At 38.1% G+C, this 22,749-nt stretch overlaps 1 protein-coding gene and 1 long non-coding RNA gene across 6 annotated transcripts in view; one reads left to right on the plus strand and one right to left on the minus strand.

The window, feature by feature from the left end:
• Positions 1–3,127: 3,127 nt before the first annotated feature.
• Positions 3,128–19,274, minus strand: LOC114149736 (uncharacterized). The gene is made up of 4 exons (XR_003596575.1): positions 19,262–19,274; positions 14,589–14,591; positions 14,247–14,304; positions 3,128–3,139 (listed from the first exon to the last, which is right to left on the minus strand). It is a non-coding gene; the product is annotated as an uncharacterized LOC114149736 (long non-coding RNA).
• Positions 11,256–22,749, plus strand: part of nsmfa (NMDA receptor synaptonuclear signaling and neuronal migration factor a) — a 44,644-nt gene continuing 33,150 nt past the window's right edge. For 2 of the 5 annotated variants that reach the window (XM_028025775.1, XM_028025774.1), the window contains exon 1: positions 11,258–12,270. In XM_028025775.1, coding sequence (XP_027881576.1) covers positions 12,200–12,270 — 71 coding nt within the window. In that variant the 5' untranslated portion in view covers positions 11,258–12,199. Of the gene's footprint in view, positions 12,271–22,749 lie in introns of all 5 variants that reach the window. The other 3 variants (XM_028025773.1, XM_028025776.1, XM_028025777.1) reach the window with 3 other exon arrangements.

Consider the following 22,749-nt stretch of genomic DNA (forward strand, 5'->3'; position numbering starts at 1 on the left):
AATTATATGTTGTTAGGTAATGACTACAAATTAAGATTTTGATTCTGTAATGCCAAATCCCAGTATCATAGAAATCTATGTTCTTTAATTGCATGTGTTAAATAGCTATTAGATAGTTCACAATGTCTGCCGGAGAGGTCAGAGAAAAGAAATTAGCATTATGGGGGAAAAAAAGACAGAAAGAAGTTATATAACAGCTGGGTTGAGCTAATCTGCAGGGTGTTGCTTGAATTTTGTCACTCCTTTTGTTGCAGCCTCCCTCGTCATGCAAGTGAATTAGGAGCTTTAATCCTCCACATCATCTCCGGGATTTCGCAGCTCATTTGTCGCAGCCGGCTGAATGCCACAGGGGCGTGGGCTGTGGACGTGACCGTGGGACTCCCGTTAACAGGGGGAGAGTGACAATTACCGTCCTGCTGCCTTTGCCAAGCAGAGAACGGATGTGAAACAGAGCACTGGCGAATGACTCACTTGAACAGACAGTCTAGTTTGGCTTCGCTCTAATGAAGCCACCATCCACTGGTGATAAATAACAGGGGCTGCCCTGAGGAAAGAGAGGAGGGTCCCATGTGTGACGCAGATTTGACCAGGACTCAACTCTCCCTCTGTTGCTCATAAACTTTGTCCCCCTTTGTTTTCTTTATGTCATCAGTTTCATTTCCTTCACTCATTTCTGTCATTGTGGATCTTGTCCTCCATTTTCTCACTTTCTGCCCTCCATTTCAAACAATGTGTTCCCTCTGTTTTTGTTTGTCTCCTTGGACTCATTTAGGGTCAGCCATTTGTTCCTCAGACGGTGCCAAATGCTCGGTCTAGGTCATTCTTTACATTAGTATTCACAACAGTCATTTTACTCAGTACTTCTCCGTCCTCGTTGTGCAGAGTGTCTGGTTTCAGAGCCATAAGAAAAGCTGCACTTTCAAATCTATAAACATAGAAATCATTCGCTGCACCAAGACGCTTTATGTGAGCTTGTTTTTCTCCATCTGCTGGTGGCAAATTCTGCTGGAACAGCTCAGAAACAGACTTACTTGATAGGACAGGGTGAACCAGCTTTATTACTCAAAACACTTTCTTGCAAATATAGAAGCTTGATAACTCCTCGGATGTGGCCAAATCTCCTGCCTTGAAAACATTTGGAAGTTACTATCAATTCTCAAAAGACTATTTCAACATCTCACCTTTTAAAGCTTTAAATGTTGCTCCTCAGATGAATTAGCGCTGAAAGTCATCTGAGCTGCGGGAAGTAGAAGTAACCAAAGTCAGACACATTCATAACTGCTTTCCAAGATTTAAAAAGTAAAAAATAAAGTGATTCTTACCCCCACAAGCTAACCATTTCAGTCTGTAACTTAACTCCCAACACCTGTGGATGAAGTGCCTTCGCTTTTACAAAGCAGAAGAGATGAAAATCAACTGACATCGATCAGTCTTAAAAGGGTTTAAAAGTCATTTCCACAGCACTTCAGCAAACCACAGAAAGTCAAATCAATTCAAGTTTACTTTTTATAGCATTTTCAGCAACCAGTGCATTACATCATAAAACCTCATGCAGTCACCAGCTATGAATCAAGCATTTTGTCAAATGCCATCATTAAAATTATCAAGCAAATACTCATCAAATATGTTGGTCAACATTCCTGTTGTCCACATATAGAGAACATGCTGGAAAAATAAGACTAGCAAGAAAGTCTGAGAAGAACCCAGGCCTCACCTCCCTCAGTTAAGGTCAGTGTTCAAAAATCAACAATTAGAAACAGACTGGGAAAAATATTGTTTCAAAGGTGAAAAGAAATACAAAGGCCCATCTTACATTTTCCATAAATCATCTCGATGATCCCCAAGACATTTAGGAAACAATTCTGTAAACTGCGGCTACAAACGTTGCACTTTTTTCAAAGGTGCGTATCCTGTACAATCTGGAGTAAATTTTGTTTAGCTAACATACCCAGTTGTGCCCAATCTTGCTACTCCATACTGTATCTTCCTGTGGTACCCAGCTGTGCTGCAGTGGCAACAGTAGCTTGTTTGAAAACAGAAATATTATTATTATTATTTGGCACTTCTCTTTTTGCAGGTGAGGATGATGTTTACAGCGCAGTATGCTTCTTTTGTGCAATACTCTTACAATTTTCAGACAATGGATAGAAAATTTGAGCATCTAACAGAATGTTGTATTTGGTGGTTATATAGACATTTTTTTTTTTGCATTAATTATCAATGGCATGCTGACTACATGCTTACTGATTTAGCAACAGCTTGTAATATGTTATAGTAATTCTATAGAAGATGTTTTCTTTTGCCAAATTGTGTTTTATATGTATAAATTTTAGTACTCCTGTTATTGCAGCAATATTGAAGCTCGAGGATTCCAAGTATATAAAACTAGATTCCTAAGACATCAACTGGTGTATGAGATTTCTTTTTTCTAATGAAAGCTTCCTACACTGTTTGGCCATCAGAGATAAAACTCTTGACTGCTAGAATTTAGATAAATAGGAAATTTAATTTTAATCCCTGCTAAAATAAATTTGAAGAAACAAATGTGAGAACAGAAGACAGCTTCTTTGTTAGGGAAATTTCTAATATATTTTCCCAGTCTATTCAAAGGCAGGACTGTCTGAAGCTGCATGTCTCCATGTACCTGAGGAAACTGCCAACCTGACACAGCAGGGAGTGAGAGGAGATGGATGTCAGTGGTAAAATGGCAGACAGCAATGCACAGAAATGAGGCACAATGCTGGAAGTGGATGGATTTTCATAGGTGGATGATGGGTTGTGTGTCAGAGAGCAGAGAACATGTGAGTGTGTCTGCATATTTGTGCGTCAAGTTTAACCAGGGTGTGATTATGGAGGCTGATAAATTTATGATTCCTGCATGGACTGACGGACAGCGCAGGTCACAAAGTAAATGCAGCTTAATTAACTCAACAAGAACCATTTTGACAGCAGTTGCTATTTCCAAATGAAATACTCACTTGCCAGCCAATTTTCTGTTGCTCAGCTTGTGGTAATGACAAATAAAGTAACAAACAGCCGTAGCCAGGAAAAATCTATCCCGTCTTTTTAGACGCGCTCCCTAAATCAGCCTCGCAACAACACGCATGTGTTTAAAAATTGAAAGGGCACACATTGTCATCTCATACATGAACAATGAGCACTACTAAAGGCAGGCAAGCTTTGCAGAAACTGACAAACATGAAGTTACCCATCAAAGAGCTTTGGTCAACATACTGATTTATTCTTTATTGCTACACCTCCAGGATCTGCACTAAACAGAACAGACACGCTGCCAGCAGCAGGTTAAATGAGCTGTTTGTTCTCTCCAAATCAGTAATAGGGAATTATGTTAATGTGGCCTCTGACAAATTATTCATATTAAAATGACAGTGGCTGGACATTTTAAAGTTGAGCTAGAGGGTGTTTGGTTAGTTTGTAGCCATTCCAGGTGATTATCATTGACATCTATGCTCAAAAGAAGATGAAATAATGCAACAAAGAGCTATTGGGCATAATTTTTTGGAACCTATTTTTGCTTTGCATCATTTCTCTTATTTTGTATTTAGTTTGAAGTTCATTTTTCTAATAAATCAGAAGTTGAATTTGCTGAAGAGTTTGGGAGCATAAACAATTGGAGGAAAATCTTTTAGCAGTAATTATATTCCCAGAAAAAAGTACTTGTTGTAAAATGCAAGAAAATAACAATAGTAAACATACTTTGTTTATTAGTGCAAAAAAGGCTGTCCAAATCAATTTAAAAAGCAATTACTTCTTTAACTTAATAACTGGAGCCCAGAGCCAGTTACTGCCATCAGGTGTTTCTGGTAAATTGTGTTTTTACTATGGGTGAACTTTGTCTCTTCTCTTCTTTGCAGAGTTGTTTTAATTCAGCTCCATTGAACTGTTACAGTGTGACCAGCCTGTATAAGAGAAAAGTACCTCGAATGATTTTTACAGACGGTAAACAGAGGTTAAATAAAACAGACGTTGTTATTCAGAACATGACATATGCAACAGATTTAAACTTAGTTAGGAAACTAACAGTTCACAATTCATGGCCCAATATCTCAAAAGTTGTAGTATTGTTTATAATCTAATTATAAATGTTTTCCAAGTTCCAAAGTTTGCTTAGTGGCTTTCCATATTGTGCTGGTAAGGGTGTTGCTTTGCAGTTGAGGTGTAGTCACCATAATAAAAGTTCTTCCAGCAGTTATATGTACATACCAGTACTATTAAAGTCATGAGATGGCAATAGCTACTGTCATGCTATATGAGTATTTACTGTGCACAACATTAGAGCCTGATTTTCAGTCCTTTCAGGAGATGTGATTTGTCTAAGAAACAATAATCTGCTTGTTTATTAGACAAGCAGATATTTTAGCCTCATTGCCTGAATGAGAACATCCATCAGTGCTTTTGTTTTGTATTTTCTAGCTCTTCTGCACCGGTGGCACCTTTGACATTGAATGAGTAAATCCGTCTTTTATACACAATTTATGAACTGAAACCTGAGTGCGGCTCAGGCTGATGGAAGCCGCATTAGTTAGGGCTTGAGCAAATCATACTTTTAATTTAATGATGGGGCTGACAATGTCATTGAAGGTCTTTCTGAGGGAGACACACGAATGCCTGAACCAAAAGCCATAAGATTTTCTTGATACCATTTGTTCACTATGTTTTTGCCACTGACCTCTGGTTACCTTGCAAAATTATACATTGTTCTTGAAACTTTTTACTTTAAATAATGCTGAAGCTTTAAGGGATTTTGTGGTAATTTCATTTGAGAAGTGGAATTTAAAGGGTGATTTTCACATGTTTTACAAGTAAAAATCTGGAATGTGTGGCATGCATGTGTATTCATCCAATCTAAGATTCCTTATAGAAGAATCTCGTAGATAGATTTCAGCAGCAAGTTTTTAACAACAAGTTAACAAAACGTTTTACCACAGATTTTCAATTTTGAAATTATTGACTCCATTACAATGCATGGCTTTAATGTGAAGTACTAAAGTTTTGGATGCATATTAACGCTTGCTGTCCAACTTGAATGGCAGTCTTTGTCCCAATCCCAAGTGTTTTGCCCCAATTTTCTACAAGGTTTCTCTTGATATCTAATTCTATCATTTAATTCGATCAAGTCAGACAAGCATTCCTGCCCCTATTGAGGAAAAGCGCAAACAACAGCATGATGCTGCCACCATCATGATCTTCATGCTGGTGGTACTATGATATTCTGGAGCAGTAATAGTTCCCCATCTTTTATAAAATTAAAACAGCATTTCAAAACAATTCAACATTATTGCAACAGTCAAACATGATGGTGGCAGTATGATGATTTGGGGCTGCTTTGCTTCTTCATGATCGGGTCCAGAGTGGCCTAGTCAAAGTTCTGACTAAGTCTAATAAGGATATAACGCTGCCACTAACAGACCGTTCAGCTCAAAGTCTTAATGTAAAAGTCTCATTCTCAGTTGTTGCACTGAATGCTAGCTTTAGCAATTACTTGATTTAGAGGATCAGTTACATTGTAGCACAGATTGGTTTAGATAATTTTGTTGTATTCAATATGCAAATTGTCATTTGAACATTTTAAATTTCACTTTGTGCTTTGTAGGTTGTCTTAATCTGAAACAATCTGAAACATGAAAAGGTGACAAAAAAAAAGCAGAAGCAAAAGAAATTCAAATAAGTATTAAGTGATTTTTCAAAGCACTGTCCTTGCAATGTGCTGTATTTTACTTTGGTAATAGAATGTGGTTTTTTTATCTAAATAAAAATCATTTAAATAGTATTTCTAGACAGTATATTGGCTATATAAGGTTTTTGTTTGTAAGAAATATTATATTTAATCAATACAGACCCAGAAAAAACAGTATTAACGTAAGAGTTAAATAACAGCTCTGTGACTAAGATTATGACTCATGACTCAGTATGTACTTTTTGTGCTGTTAATGTTTCTACTCACTGGAAACTATATGTCATACGTTTTTCTGACTATTTCAACAGAGAAAAAAATATATATACCATGTAACAGATGTAAATGATAAGGCCTGACTGTATCTCTCAACCATGAGGCTGTTTTTTTTTTTAAAGAAACTAACTTTCCCTTTAAAGCTATGATACTATTCTTTCTACATATCATGACTGTGTCACTTAAGTAGTCAAATACAGCAAATGAGCCTATAAATGAGCTTATAACGCGCTATCAAAGTTAATTAACACTGGGCAGCGTAATCCATTAACTCTCCACATAATTCTTTTATAATTAAATAAGAATACTTAAAAGAACCAGGATTTTTAAGAGTTAAATGTTATTAATAATGCCTTGGGTGGTTATCATAATTCATAAATGTCTTAATTAAAGCTTTTCTAGCATTTAGTCTTAATCCACTTTTGAGAATACAGCATCCCACCACATCCTATCAACGCATGCATAAATCATTCCTATCCCCCAAACAGTTAAAATATCCCCATAGCGGATCCAGAAATTCATTGCTTAGTGTCTCATGGATGGCAAAATGTAGTTTCTGTGCTAAAGTTAATCAGAATATTCTTGTTACCTCAAGTTTGCAGACAAATTTGGATGTTTGATGGGAGGAAAAGAAAACTGTTGCTTGCTGGGTCTGCTGGTCTATCAGCTTAGCCAACAGTGAACTGCAACAATAAAACGGACAAAAAGATCATTTCTTTGGACTATAATTTCAGATTGTTGTGGTACCCCTCTGTAGGAACCGAATTTTGTCTTGATATGCAGAAAAGTTACCGGCTTTTCTTGAAATGACCTCTGAACACCCCAGTGGGTTCAATATAGGTTGTCTTAATCTGAAATAAAACTGTTAATAGTACAAAAACTAATCTTGCCGGGTAAGTTGGGTTTTAGTTTTACTGAAGGTGAAGGAATATAAAACAAAATGAAGGTTGCTGAAACTTTGAATAACATTTGGTGGAAAGAGTGCATGAGACAAAACATTGTAATTGGATTTGAAGGTTGATTAAGCCTGTACAATATTTGGCTGCTGCAGAACTTCTTTACTGTTGCTGAGTGTTTCTTTGTTTTGCTAATCCAATACTCTCTGACTCTTATATGCAAGTGCTCAACAAATCAGTGCTCCATGCAGCGATTACGTAATCAGAACCTCATCAATTCACCAGAGGAAATTGGAGTCATTAAGAAAAACGGGTTCTACTATTTCTTTCAAACACTCTTGTTTATGGTTAACAGATGCAGGAAAGTCCAAAAGACTATGTGAAGCCAGATCCAGGAAGCATCAATTCAGTTCAGAGTTTTAGATGTATACTTTAACATTCTAAAGAAATAATGCAATAACTTCAAAAACGTACATGTCTGTAAACTACCAAAATTAGATAATTTGGTTTGAAAATTACCTGACATACATCTAAATTAACTGTTTTTAGTCACTAGCAGTACTTGTTCTGACAATAATGCACACCATCTGTGGAATAAAAAGGATATTCTACCTCAGCATAAAGTCATGACGAAGACCTTCTTTAAAGGTCTTGGCAATGGTTGTGAAATGTGGAAAATGTCCCTTTTCTGAGAGCCCGTCTGCAGTATATCGAATGCAATTCCTCTGCAGACAACAGCACAGCCTTTTGGGCATGCCAGTAGGAATGACCAATTTTAGCATGAGTCATCCTCTGCAAGTCTTAAATGTTGCACTAAATGCTTGTGATGAAAACACTTTATGGATTGGAATGGCGAGGACTGCCATGTCTGCACTCACTGAAACTCACGTCACAGGTTGCAATTTTCACATCTACTGCACTGTGTTCACATTACCACTGTCATACTTAGCAGATGTTCCCTGAGCAAATGCAAAAAAAAAAAAGAAGAGAGATTCACTGATTTGAGACTGGGGTTTAAATGTAGCCCCTTCAAACCGTCGGACCACTCAGTGGACTGCTGCTGTAACCGACTCAAATATTGATCTGTTTTACAATCAATCAAATGGAGAGTGTCTCAGGGTCAGCAGAGACACTATTACCCAGGGCAGATGTGGATTTATGACTGCATAAGGTTTTTTCCTCATCCTGCACATTTTATTGCCTCTTATTTGTATTTTTTAGCACTTTCCATTCCCAGTTTCTGCACTGTTAAATCCTACTAGCACGGGTGATATTTGTTTTTTTAAGAAGAACATGTTGCACATTTATGCTTGAAATCTCCCTTGTCTGTTCATAATGTTTATTTCCATCACTTTTCCTGGAGCAGGAATTCTTTTATGTAATGTATTTTCCAAACATTTATACCTCCTTCTGTTGTGCTCATCTACAGTCCGCCCGCACACTCTTCCTCAGTCTAGTCAGAGATGCCTGGAATTATTTACTGCCTAATGGGTTACAGCAGCTCACACCAGCCCAGCGGTGCTTTATTTTATTTATTGATTCTCATTCCTTTTGTCTTATTGTGTGTGGGTGTGTGACAGTGACCATCTGCGTCTACGTGCAGGACAAGGACGCAAAGCAAAGGCAAAGAAAGAAACCTCAACAACAATAGCAACAACAAGGACACTTTGCACATCTGAGTTGCTGGAGAAATGACCTGTGGATTGCAAATTGATTGATATGTTTTTTTGAAGGCTAACGGCTGATTCCACAACAGCACGAGCTTACATCCGTTTAAATGACGTACGCATGCATGTGCCGTACATGGGAGTGTGTGCAAACACCACAATGACAAACATCAGTCTGTGAGGAAACATTAAATATCTTCGAAGTCTGCAATGCTAATGGGTTTTAGCGAACACACATCTTTAAATTAGGAACAAATCAATCGATAGGCGCTGCTGCACAGGTTTTGTAAAGTACATTAAACAGTGCCGAAGAAAACAACTTTGTGTAAATACATCAAATGACAGTACTATTGATTTCTGCAACTATTTTTGCTTTTTTATTACTCAGAGGTTGTTTTACCTGAATTGAAGCATTAAAAAGTTTATTCTTTCCATTGCACTAACAATGGAAAATATTACATTTAACAATATTTTAAGCAAAATTCCGGTTTCTCTTGTCTCAGAAACAAGATGTTTTTTTTGCATTAAAGCAAAGCAATTCAAGTTTTTTGATGTCATATTCCTGAATGATTGATGCAGGAGAGACTGTTTAGGGTGCAGTCTGTAGGAATATAAGGTTTCTTCTGGTCTGTTGTGGTGAAGAAAGAGAAAAATCACGACCCTTATCGGTGGTCGTGTCAATAGGGGACTATTGTTGTTCCCTATTGATTAGATAGGGATGTTGTCAATAAAAAATCTAATAAAACATTAGATGTTTATTGAAAATTTTGCATCAAATTTGCTTATATTATTTGCAAAATGTCTGCTTTGGGTCAAAAGATAATTATTTGACTTTCTATTGTTACTTAAGCATCTTACACAATTTTAAAAATGCATTCTAAATAAACGATGTGTAACTTGTCCCTTTCTAATTGTTTACTTGCACTTAAGTATTTAGTTTGCATGATAATCTGAGTCTTATCATCACCCTTATTCTAATTAATTACCTTTTACCTTTTTAAATAACACTATGACAGTAAATATAATAATGTTCCATTTCTATTGCATTTGTTATTTGTATGTAAGTTGTTTCTCATCATTTGCTTCATCAGTTGTCAGCCTCAACCATACTGTGAATTCTTCTCTAGTACCTGAAATACATACTGTTTTATTTTTGTTGGTCATTTTTTACCTTTTGTAATTAAGCCAAGTTAGAATATTTTCCAAATTGAACTAAAAAATAAAAATGTTGGGGGAACATAAAAATATGTAACTGATTATTACCCATAAAACTTTCTCTAGTACTGTTTCAGGTTTTTCCAACTTGTTCCAATGTTTTATGTTGATTTTTGTCAGCATGGTGCACACCGCAATTTTTATCCAACAACTACCTTCCACTTAATCCAAGGTAAGTAAGCAGCTTAAGCAGAGGCTCAGACTCCCTTATTTCTATTCACTTGGGCCAACTCCTCTGGGGGAATGGCGAGGTGTAACAAGGCAGCCGAAAAAGGCGTTGGTCATTATTGAAGAGGCAGATGACAGAATACTTAGCAAAGGGCCAAAGCTGGGATCCTTGGTCAGTGTCTATACCGAAGGTCGGGAGCACATATCACATGAGCTGGAATAGGCCTAATCCATCATGGGCAGGATGAGAATAATGTGGGAACGAGATCAGACACTAGAGGGCAAACAAGGCAAGGATTGAATGGAAAACTATTCACACAATTCACATAATCCAGCAAAGAAAGCAGAGGGGAAATTAAGTAGTGAAGGGAGCAGGTGAAAACAGGCAAGAGACAGGTTAGCACAGGGGTGGGCAATCCTGGTCCTCGAGGGCCGGTGTCCTGCAAATCTTAGATGTCTCCCTGGTCCAACACACTTGAATCCAATAACTCAATCACCTCCTAAGTGCAGTCAAGTTCTCCAGAGTCCTGCAAATGACCTCATTATTTGACTCAGGTGTGTTGAAGTAGAGGTGCATCTAAAAGTTGCAGGAGACCGGCCCTCGAGGCCTGGAGTTGCCCACCCCTGGGTTAGCAGGAAAGACTCGATTAGTAAGGCGAGAGAGAGTGACGCAGAAGTGAAGCATAAACATAACATGATTCATGAACATGTCCTGGGCCTTCATCTGGACGTACTAAGAACACCTCACAAGAAAGAGTCCAAGAGGCATCCAAACCAGATGCTTGAGCCACCTCAACCTCTTTTATCTCACCCTTGTTGCCCTCGAGACTCCTCTTGATGTGGAGGAGAAGCAGCTTTACTCTGAGCTTCTCACCCTGTCCGTAAGCGAGAGCCTGGACACCCTGCGCAGGAAACTCATGTCAGCTGATTGTATCCCTGAGTTTGTTCTTTTGGTTTCTACCCAGAGTTCATGACGACAGATGAGGGTAGGAATGTAGATTGGCTGTTAAATAAAGAACTTAGCTCAGCTCTCTCTCTTCACCACAATAGATTGGTACAGTGCTCACACCATTGCAGACAGGGCACCAATGTCTATACAGGCATCAAGTTGGCGGGCAATAATTCAACTCCCGCTTCAGTTCAGTGTAACTCCAGAGTGGAAGAGTGACCAACCACACTTGTGGTCACTGGTTCCATAGCCAGGTGAGCCTGACTGTATCTCTCAACCACGACCCTTAGGGGTGGTAGATGGGTCCGTCGCCCTGAAAAATGGGTGGCCATCCCACTGGCCCTCCCAAGAGAAGACCTCCATTCCCTTTACATTATATTCAGTTCACAAAAACCACCTTTTAATAACCTTCTTTAATTAAAACATAAATCAATAAATACATGAATAAATAATGAATGAAACACCAATGCAAGGCCACAGGCTGAACGGTCACAACGTTACTCTGAATGAGTTGGAAAGTGAAGGAATGGATCATTTTTCATTCTAACTTAGCATTTTTACAAATTGGCATAGGTATTAATAATAATTGAAATAATAATAATTGAGTTTATTATTATTATTATTATTATTAATAATATATGACACACTGTAACTAAATGGTCTATGTGAAATGTATGTTCTCGTTTTCATCACTACGGTCCCGAATGATGGCTTGTAGATAAAATCAGCCGCAGGAAGAAAATTTTGCAAGTGTCATATTTGATGCTCAAAGAGGACTGCATTGCTCCTTCTGTTCATAAGAGTCCATTTCAACGTATCTGAGTCTGTGAGACGGGGAACGAATGGGAGGGGTGGCTTTAACCCAAATGACCGATTACATAACATCCTGAAAGATCACTACATACAGATAACAGAAAAACAAATAAGTCCCAAAACAGCGAATGAGTGAATGATACCAGTTCTCCCCATGCTCCTTTTCTCTTCGTGGGAATGATGCTGATATCGCCAACACCTCCAGTCCTCTGAGTGGATCCAGGATCAATGAAAGAGAGAGAGAGAGACGGAGAGAGAGCAGAGAGGGATGTCTGCGTGTGTATTTTAAGCCACAGCTGTTGAGCAACCCCAAGTACGTGCTCAACCCCAGAGAGACAAGCGGAGAGCAGAGAGGAGTATACCGTCCGTCTCTTCGCTCTGCGGACGCGCGTGTAAAACCCATCAGCTCCCGGATTTGCTTCCAACTTTCCCGTTTTTAGCTCGCTGATCTCGTCCTTGTCGCATTCCTCCGAACGTTTGGAATGACCACTTTTCCCGCCTGCGTCGTTTCCATGTCAGCATGGGAACTGCCGTGTCCAAAAGGAAGAATCTGAGAAACGATGCGATATCTTCCGTGGCAGCAAAAGTTAGGTGAGCAATCCTCGGAGGTGTCCACCTTTAATTGTTTCTGATTGCACCTCTCGGGAGGCTTCTTCTTCTTCTTTTTGGTGTGTGTGGCCATGCATGCAGGTATGACAGTCGGGTGACTTGATGAATGACCACTGCGCTATCCGGGGGTTTAGTCAGCCTGCCTTGCAATGCGCATAGACTCTCCGTGCGCTTTGTCCCGTCTGTTGCCCCGGGGCGTGCGGCTGATCGGACAAGTGCTTTAAATCTCTCAGCGCTATCTCCCCATTGCATTTATAACAGAAACACCTAGATGCCTCTTTTTACTCTATCGAGGCTGAGGCTTAGTCAGTCTGAATGGGGAGGAAGAGGATGCTTGCCTTTCCATGTTGTTCTGAATGAGGAGGCATCATTGTATAACCAAAGTCATGCAAAGGCAAAGCGAGGACTCGCAGGAACCCTTTAGCATTCTCACTTAGAATATACCCTATCTAGGCTAACGGGGGCTGCCTTTCACATCCCTCTATCAATTAGTCAATCAGTCACCTACAATCAACGCCGTCGTGCGCTGATCACCTTCCTCTGTCAGTTACCTGAGTCGGGCACAGAGAGGGACTGCAGAGGTTGTAAATTCACAAAAGGAGCCAGGATGGACGAGAACCCTGTCTGAACCCGGTCAGTGTTTTAATAAAAGACGCAAATAATTCACATTTAGCAGAAAGTACGTCCGACAGCTCGCAGGGGAAGGACCTGCATCTCTACAGGCTGCATCCATCCCGCGCTGCGCTGCTTTGAGTTGGAGCTGCGAAGCACGTGTGGCTGTGTGTTCATGTATGACAGACGGGATAGCCTCGATCTAGAATGAGAAAAAAGAAAATCAAGCATCCGTGCAACAGAGGGGGAGTTCATAACAGGATCGACGTGGTATGTAATTCTGTCGATGAATGACCTTCAGCTGTGCAAAGTCCAACATCCACACATGTGGGCTGATGTGGTATTACCTCATTCCCTCTGTCTGTGTGTGTCACGTAGCAAATCCCATATTTGGTTTTATCTATGCGCCTTCAGGGCTGCGTGGAGTCTGTGCGCCACTTTGATGCATTCAGCTAACAAGTTGCTCTCACAGAGCAGGTGTTCGCAGTCTCACCAACTTCAATGCAATTTGTTCATATGTGACTGAGCAGCATTGCCAGGTGGTGGATAACTGTGAAGTGGATGTGAAATGGTTTTCCAAATGTTTAAAACTAATCATCTGGAAAGGGTGATGTGCATTTGTATTTGTTTCCCCTGAACATAAAGGCAGATTCACAATAGAATAGTTCATCAAAGCATTCTCATATGTTAAAATGGCCTAGTCAAAGTCCCGACCACAGAATCTGCACCAAGACTTGAAAATTGATGCTCACACATTTGTGCAATCAAATTTGACTGAATTTGAGCTATTTTACAACACATAAGAGCCAAATGAGTCTCCAGAAATGAAAGGCTGGTAGAGACATTCACAAAAGACTTGGAGCTGCAGAGGAAAGTGGCTCTGCAAAGTGGTTCTCAAGGGAACATGCTTGTAGTCCACATTTTGTAGATTTGTTTATTTCCCTTGCTCTTTACTTACGTATGTACCAAACTTTTGGCTGGTTAATTATATAAAATCCCAATGAAATACAGTACAGACCAAAAGTTTGGACACAACTGTGTGTCCAAACTTTTGGTCTGTACTGTATCTGTTTAAATTTGAAAAAACAACAAAAAAAAAACTCAAGGGTTCTGAATATTTTATGGCACTGCATTCATAGATCATCTGAGTCTTATGATTGCTCAGGAAATCTGAGTTTAATCTGCAAAGATACTGACACTCAATTCTGTCTTCTATTAATTTCACAGGCACTTATTTACTCATTAGAAATTTAACTTTACCTTATTGTCACAATTTCTACACTTTCAGAAGCGCATCTGTACAATTAGTACATTATTATATAGTCTGCACGTTGCTTACTATCTACAGCAGGAGTGGGCAACTCCAGACCTCGAGGGCCAGTCTCCTGCAACTTTTAGATGTATCTTTACTTCAACACACCTGAGTCAAATAATGAGGTCATTAGCAGGACTCTGGAGAACCTGACTGCACTTAGGAGGTGATTCAGCTATTGGATTCAAGTGTGTTGGACCAGAGACACATCTAAGAGTGGCAGGACACCGGCCCTCGAGGACCAGGATTGCCCACCCCTGGTCTACAGTCTCCTATAAGATATCCAAATAACGACATTAATCTTTAGTGAAACAACAAAAATCAAAACATTTTCCTATACAGTACTATGCTGTTTCACAGATTCACTCTAAAGGACGTGCTCTTCATTATTGTACATGCATTATGTTTTCTAAAATGCAGCTTTTCTGTTAACTTATAAACCTCGATTCTTATGGAAAAAAATATATATATTTTTAAAAATGTGTGGTATCTTAATGTTTATTGCTCTTTACATTATTTGACCAGCTTTGAATTTGACAAGATCCATATTTTTTATGTTTAACTTTAAAAGTAACACATTTGTATGGTGTAAATATCCCATCTTATTTATTGCTCATTTTTGTGATGAGCAAAGCAGCTCTAAAGTGCCTTTTTTATATTCCCCAAATCTCCACACAGTAATTCAAGTCTTGAGGACCAGAGTTGGAAACCACTAGCCTAACATAAACTGACTGAATAATGTGGTACCTGTACCTTAGAATACACATGTGCATTAGTGAGCCTTTTCTTTTCACTGTTTTTGCGAAGTGAGGAGATTACTGAATAAAGCCAGCTGCTTTGTCCTTAAGATAAGCTTTGAATACCATGTATGCCCCATATTGTTACCAGGAGGATCTTGGAGGAAAACCGCTGCTTCCTTGTATTGAAATAAATCAGTGTAGGTGGCTTCTGGTCTGGAGAGATATTTAGCACTTTATTTTGTTTTGTTTTCTGGTCTTATCTGAAGAAAACATCAAGACAAACACATTCTGAGAGTTTTTGGGTCTACCAGAATGAACTGGAGAGTTTTTCAAGATGGATGGAAACAGACTTATTTAAAAGTTAAGCCACTCCGATTGGTAGTTTTAAACATTATACCACATCTACCAGCATTAGGCATTTAAAACATCTAACAGTGCATACGCAAGGCTGAAATAATAATGAAAAAAACATTCATAGTTATTTGTGGACTGTCACTTTAAAGCTTTGAGATTGTTCTGTCTTATATAACAACTGGTTTAAGCAATTGAGCCGAAAGTCACTTGTATTTTTTGCTTTTAAGTTCATCCTGGCATCATACATACATATTAATAGTGATTTTAACAAGGGAGTCTGTCAGGATTGGCTCACTTCATTAATTGAAGAGTTTGGCACATGCATGCTGGCTTTACTTACCAGCCCTGGAGTTTGTGGTTTGGTCTGTAGAGTTTTATCTCCAGTCCACTAAATAGTTTTTAATAGGTTTAATGCTGCAGGAAAGTGGTGAGAATACTGAGACCGCCATCCCCACTGTTATGTCAGCGTGGTGTACCAGATTAAAAGCACTCATCAGGATTATTATATCAAGCAATTACAAAGTGCTTGTCTTCATACGGAGGCTCATTTGAGGAAACAAGCTAATGTGAATTACAAACATTTTTAGCCATAGAATGAAAACACTCAAGAGGGCTTGGCTTAATGTGTGTAACTTTATGCACATTTATGTATCTGCGAATATGAAGCAGATCAGCCAAGACAAGAGAGAGGTTGCATCTTATTTACACACCTAAATTCAGTTCTCCCGAGTGACAAAACAAGCGCTTTGATCTGCCTCAGAGGAGAGCTGTGTCGTGGTTCGGATGAATGGTGGAGGACAACGGGGTTCATGAAACTGTGAGGGTGTGAAAAATGGCATGCGAGATGAAAGGGCTGGCTTTAACAGAGGGATGCAAATGAAATATTATGTCTTAGTTTATGCAGGTCAGCCACCTGGCTGACTTTGTTGTTGATCTGCAGTCACAAACCTGAGAGCGTTACATAACATTTTTGTTCTGCTTTCCACTGATCATATTTGATAAAAAAGCATGTTCATGTGCAGACTTCTTTCTATTTATGTAAAAATATTTTTTTATAAACACTTCCATATTTGTGTGACCTGTATCTTCATTTATGGAAAATCACAGTAAGACATTTATCCTATTCTCTGTTTTGTTTTATCCTCTCTGCTTCAGTTAGGCAGTAATTATTGCTTTAAATCCGCTGAATGAGGTTAAATTTAGTTGATTGCAGTTTGAGAAAATGAGGGTTCCAGCTGTGCTCTGGTTTTTGTTGTTTTTTTTACTCTGAAATTGAGCCTATTCATTTTCAAATTACTGTCATTCTACAAAACAAATGGCAAATTTAACTTGCTGATTACAAAGACCACTTAATGCACAAGTGTGTATTACAAGTCACCCATGTGGAACAATATCGTGGATTTCCGAATATTTAAAATTTTATCTGTATATTTTGGCTAAAGACATTTTGCAATTATGCAGATATAGTGTCTAGATCATAAGTACTTTATTGGTTCGGGTCATTACGGCTCTAATAAACAAAGACATCAAAAGGATATTGTTACACTTTGTTTATATTTTCCTTGTATACCATTATTAAAGTCCTATTGAGTTCAGAAATCTTTTCAGTCACAAAGACTTGGCTAAAGTAGCAATCACAGAAATCAGAAGTGAATAAAACAGGCAAATACAATAAAACAGAATAGCTGGTAAAAAAGATACCTATCTTAGGAAACCCGGTTGCTTACTTTTAGTTTTTAGCTTTCAAGCAATCCCTCTTCATAATCAAGAATGTGGTGACAGTGGAGAAGAACCAGTCCCTAAATTCACAGATCCAAAAGTTGCTTCAATGGGGAGAAACAACAGACACACATAAACACTGGACACTTTTAATGGAGCAGAAAATCAAAGGCAGTACACATAGGTCATTATAGCAATTAACCAGAAAATCATTCAGCTCCCGAAAGAACTGCAAAACACAGAAAAAACTGCACCAGGTGTACTTTTGATGATTGAGAAAAACAAAGAGAATAAATGCCAGGAGTTCTTTCCATTAAATTGCTCAATAAATTAACTTTTCCTCGAAAGAAAAATAGCTACACACAGAAAATCTGAGCCAGGTGTACTTTCTATGATAAGTAAAATCCAAAAGAAGACACAAACATGATAGCAGCTCAGTCACAAAAACAATGACCCACTTTTATTTTCTATGAAACTATGAATTGTTAATCTGATACTTAATCTGCTTGTGGTCCAGTCAGTGTGTTTTTTTGTTTCAATTCAAATGCCTAATAAAGTCCACAATTACTTAATTAAACTAATTTATTATGTATTCTATGCAGCAACTCTTCCATATTAGTGCAGTAAACAGATCGGTCGAGTTTGATTTTCCTGTTGCAATTTATATAAATATTAAATTACTTTACACTTATGGCCACATATGTAAGAATTGACTGAATAACTCGACTCTTCGTGTGATATGGTTGTTGCTTTCGGCCATAAGCGTGCTGACATTTCCACCCGCTCCCTGATCAAATATCCCACAATGCATTGCACTTTCAGGGGACCCATTAAGTCCCATCGACCCCCTAAGTTATGCGACAAGCCTCTCAACAGGTCCTCAACACCCTTACTGTGCACATTAGTGCACAGATGCTGTTCTGCATGTGTGTGTTTGTAAGAGCCACAATTCAATTAGAGCTTCTGAGAGGAAGATTCGATTAAGGAGCATTAAGAATGAGGAACTTCTTTTTTTAGCAGCTTCTTGTTTATGGTGAACAAACACCCAATGGAGGTATCACTTCTAATGATATTCAGAACAAGACGAGCTTCTCCTTCCTTTTCTTGAATGGAGCAATTGCTTGAAGCATATTGCATTGCATAAGAATGTAATTAGGCAATTTGCACATGACACATGAAAGACAACTCAGAAAAAGTGAGTGTGAACAGCGGCTGAGAAACTCGAAGACCTACGCTATTAACTATTAGAGACAGAAGCCAAACAAACAACTTATAAAGTGGGATGGGAATACAAATGTTATTGGGTTTTATGTTTGTAAACAGAAAGCAAATATGGATAAAAAAGAAAACACTTGGAATTTGACATAGTTCTGCTAGTTTCTGTTTTTGGTCCTTCATAATTCTGTCTAAATTATTTAAAAGATGTGCAGCTCTTCGAAAAAAATAGAGAAGATTCTTGCAAATAGTTAAGAAGTCAAGTGTATTTAAGTGAGTCTGACTCATTTTACGTATAAAACAAAGGCATAATTGTTCTCACTGTTGCTTTTTTTTACAGTAGTTTAGAGATTATGTGTTTTATAGGAAGCTGAGGCTGCAGACATTCATTTTTCAGCTCCTACATGGGTCCAATTGCAGATTATCACTTTTATTAATGTCCAGACCTGCTTTCAGGCCGACATTAGACTCCAGAGTACAACAGAGGAGCTCACAGATGATTGAACAACTGCTAGATGTCTGGGTTATGTAACTTCAAGTCAAACTCAAACCATCACCCCTCCACCACTGTGCTTTTTCCAAATTGTTCTGTCGTAAACCTTATTATGTTAATATTATGTAATATGTTTGCTGTTTTTCTCCATGAACATGATCAGAAACTTGACAAAAAGTACATAATTTTGCTCAAGTGATTATTTCAACTATAAACCCAATGTTGCGGTAGTTCACACTTTGTCTGTACCCAAACTATGTAATACTCACATCAATAAAACGTAATTATTGATTGGCTGCTGTTGATTGGGATCAATAAATTATTGCTTTTAGACCTTACAAATATAAGTTAACTAAGCTAATTTCAAGCAAATTGTGAGCAGCTTGTCAAAGCAGGCCGAAAACATTTGATCCAAATCATAAAATTCAAAAGGTAATTCCATGAAGAAATGTATTTGAACCTCAATTTTAAATCTTGTGCACTTGATCTACTCTAGTGCTCTTGTTGCTCATTATTCGGGCATTTAACGAATAAAATATTTTTTTGCTAATCCAAAATTTTTCTGAAACATGAAAAGTTTACTCTTATTTTCTTTATGTCAGAATGAGAAATAATATATTGTGCATCTTAACTGCAAAGTTAAGTTTTACAGTTAAATATTTCTTTCCAACAGTCCTGGCTGTTCCATCAATTTTAGAAAGTCAAATCTGAACCAAATCCAGGCCACTAAACTTTAATCTGTTTCATCTAACTTTTCTTTCCTACTCAGTCTACCGTTTCCAGTATTTTTATAGGAGTTTTATCTGTTGAAGCATTTATGAATCACAGATTGCAAGTTAGATTGAATAGACATATATATGCTCTTGAGGCGTTAAGTAAATGAAAGATGTTAGTTTTAGTATTTGGCTCTGAATTGTTCTTTGTTCCACCAGACAGAGATAAGACTCTGTTGTCTTATTTATCGTTCCCATCTCCATTGCGCTGACTGAGCTCTCCATCTGCTTCAGTTTCCACAAGTTTACTCCAGCTTTCATTGTTAATATGTCCCCAATTTGTCTACATGCACTCCTCCTCCTGCTAAGAACCCCCCCCCCCCCCCCCCAACCCAGACGTGTTTCTCCTTAAAACCCCTATCACATGTCCGAGAGCATGCGGGGCGAATTTTATATACGCCCGCCTGCCCAGCCTTTTCCTTTTCCATTTTTCTCTGCTGTGTGTGTGTGTCTCCCTGCTGCCTCGTCACACATCTGCGTCTCTACCATACTGTTCTCCCCAGACATATATGAAGCACAACGGAAACCTCACACAACTCAACACAGACAGAGGTTCCGTTAATAGTCAGACTGAGAGGTTTCCAATTTCTCTCATGTATAATGGATGAGGTGAGTCTCTTGCACTATTGTTTGGGAATTTAAATCAGAATCCAGAGTGCTGAATGAAGAAATGGGAGGGCAAAATGAATCTGAGACGTTCTAAGAGAGACCTAATGATTACAGCTAACACCCCTTTTACTGCAACCCTGTGCAGTAATCATCATAGTGTCAGTCTCTAGATATAATCAGAAATGTGTGTGCATACACTCAACCTGTGAAAACACTCTTTCACTCACAGAGAACACCATTATACAGCACTGGAGGTTATATTTTTCAGAGAAGATGCAGCAGAGCATCCTTGCAGCTGCATGGCGCTCTATTTTTAGAATGGTAGTGAAGGAATCTTGAGGGTGTCGCAGCACGTGCAAAGCCTCTCGGTTCCTATTATGTCGCCACTAAACTGTATCAGTCTTATTCACTTTTGTCATCCCCATTAGCAGAGGAGGAGACAAAAGAATACTGCAAGCATAGAAAACTTTTTAATTTTTGCCTGCAGTGTCAGAAAACAGAATTAGATGGCTGGGAAAAGTCATTTAATGCTGCAATGTTTCAGTTTTACTTAATGAGTTTGGGGATTTTTGTGAAATATAGTTTTTTGTGATTGACAGTTCAGTGATACAATGCCTTGCTCAAGTATTCACGCTCTTCCACATTTTTGTCATAATCCAAACACAAACTTTAAAGTACTCCATCAGAATTTTATATGACAGACCAACACAAACTAATGCATAAAGTGTATAGTTTTTAGTTTAAGTTGTAGTACAAACTGCTTTCCTACCCATAGCCATCACCATGTACAATAACATTTGAAGAATCTTTAATTAATATGAGTTACAACAACATTTAATTTCCCTTTGGGATCAATAAAGTATTTTTAAATTTGAATTGTTTACAGGTCATTCTTTGTTCTTCCACCTGTTGACTGTGTCAACATAAGAAATGTTAAATGAACACGTCTTATGATGTTCTTTTAAAAAGAGCTTAATTCTTGACTGTGGCTCTCTCCAGCTTCTCCAGAGTTGCCATTTCTTTGTTTCTCTGATTAATGCTTTTCTTGCCCAGCTCGTTGGTTTTGCTTCATTGCTGACTCTTAGCAGCTTTGCAGTAAGCAAACTGGCATTGATTGATCATTTCATTTTTGGATGTTGAGTTTAATAGGGCTTTGTGGTATGTTGAAAGTTTGAGATATTGTGTTTTAACCAAACCCAACTCCGCTTTAACCTTTTCTGCAGCTTTCTCATTGACCTGTCTGCTATTTCCCTCTGGTTTTCAGGATACTATTGGTTCATTTTTCTCTAACAAACTTCTGAGGCCTTAACAGAAGAGATTGATTAATACTGAGATTAAATTTCACTCTGAACACTGAATATATGTTCTGGAAAGTAATTAGATTTGTTTAGTGGTTATTAGAGTGAAGGTGTTTCAATATAAATAAAAATTTATATTGTTATATTGTTTTTTTTAAACATTAAAATCAAGCATTTACAATTAAGAGCTGCTTTCTGTTGCTCTATCATGTAAGATTAAACTAATTAAGGGTCATTGGTATAAAAAAGCCCTTTAGACATGCATAGATCTGCTGGCCAACCTTCCCAATACTCTACAATTTTAATAATGAGACTTTGTTGTTATTTTTGTTGTAAATAAGTTTAACTGAGTTAACATAAGAAACTCTGTAACCCCTGAAAACTTGACCATCAATGTGAATAGGATCTGTTTTTACAGTAAGATTGCTCTATCTGGGATTCAGTGTGCATGTGTGACCTGTGTACTCACTGGTCTGGACAAGCTTCAATAATTGAAGCCACTGGCAGACAGCAGGGGAACTCTTATAGATTATCCTTCAGTGGAAATCTTCAGTACAGGAAGGAGTCTCTGTATTGTCTGTCTATTTTTATGTTTATTGTCAGGAATAATTATTTGACTGCAAATCAAATCATAATGGATTTTTGGTTTCAGCATCAATTTAGTTGAAATTAAAGACAGGCAGTCTAACAGCAGAGTTATGAATGGATTGCTCACAAATACACTTCTACGCGAACACAATTTACCATAGATATACTCTTCAGTCTTGTGGAAACCCTTTCCAGAATAGTTGAAGCTGGCATAAGTGCATAGAGTGCACCAACATCCCATCAAGCCATATGGAATAAAATGTATTTCATGTGTGTGAAGTCAGAGGAGCAAATACCTTTTCAAATGTACATCCTTAATAATTGCTCAAACATGTGAAAATCTGTTTCTGCTCATGATGAGTAAATTTAGGCCTTAAAAGCTTAACTGGCATTGTGAACATATCAGGTTATGAAAACTATTCAAGCTGCAAATGAATGAGGGATGTTTTGTTATTTAATTTTCTTAGAAAAACAGGAATAGCATCTGTATTTTAATAGAGGACAGGGAAGTAAGACGAACCCAGTTAATATGCTGTTTCAGTTTGCCTGCCCTTGAGAAACTTTGTGGATATATAAAAGTAACAGTACAAAAATGTTATATCATCCCAGCTTTAAGCCAAAATTACCATTAAGACAAGACGCCGTAAAAGAGTAAAACAGCGAAAAGATACAAAAATTCCAAACCTGCACCTGCATCCAGTAAGTGTTTGCCCTCAATGTGTCAGAGACAGTAACTACATTTCCCTCC

The sequence above is a fragment of the Xiphophorus couchianus genome, chromosome 8, assembly GCF_001444195.1.
Source record: "Xiphophorus couchianus chromosome 8, X_couchianus-1.0, whole genome shotgun sequence".
In the NCBI taxonomy this organism is placed as follows: domain Eukaryota; kingdom Metazoa; phylum Chordata; class Actinopteri; order Cyprinodontiformes; family Poeciliidae; genus Xiphophorus; species Xiphophorus couchianus.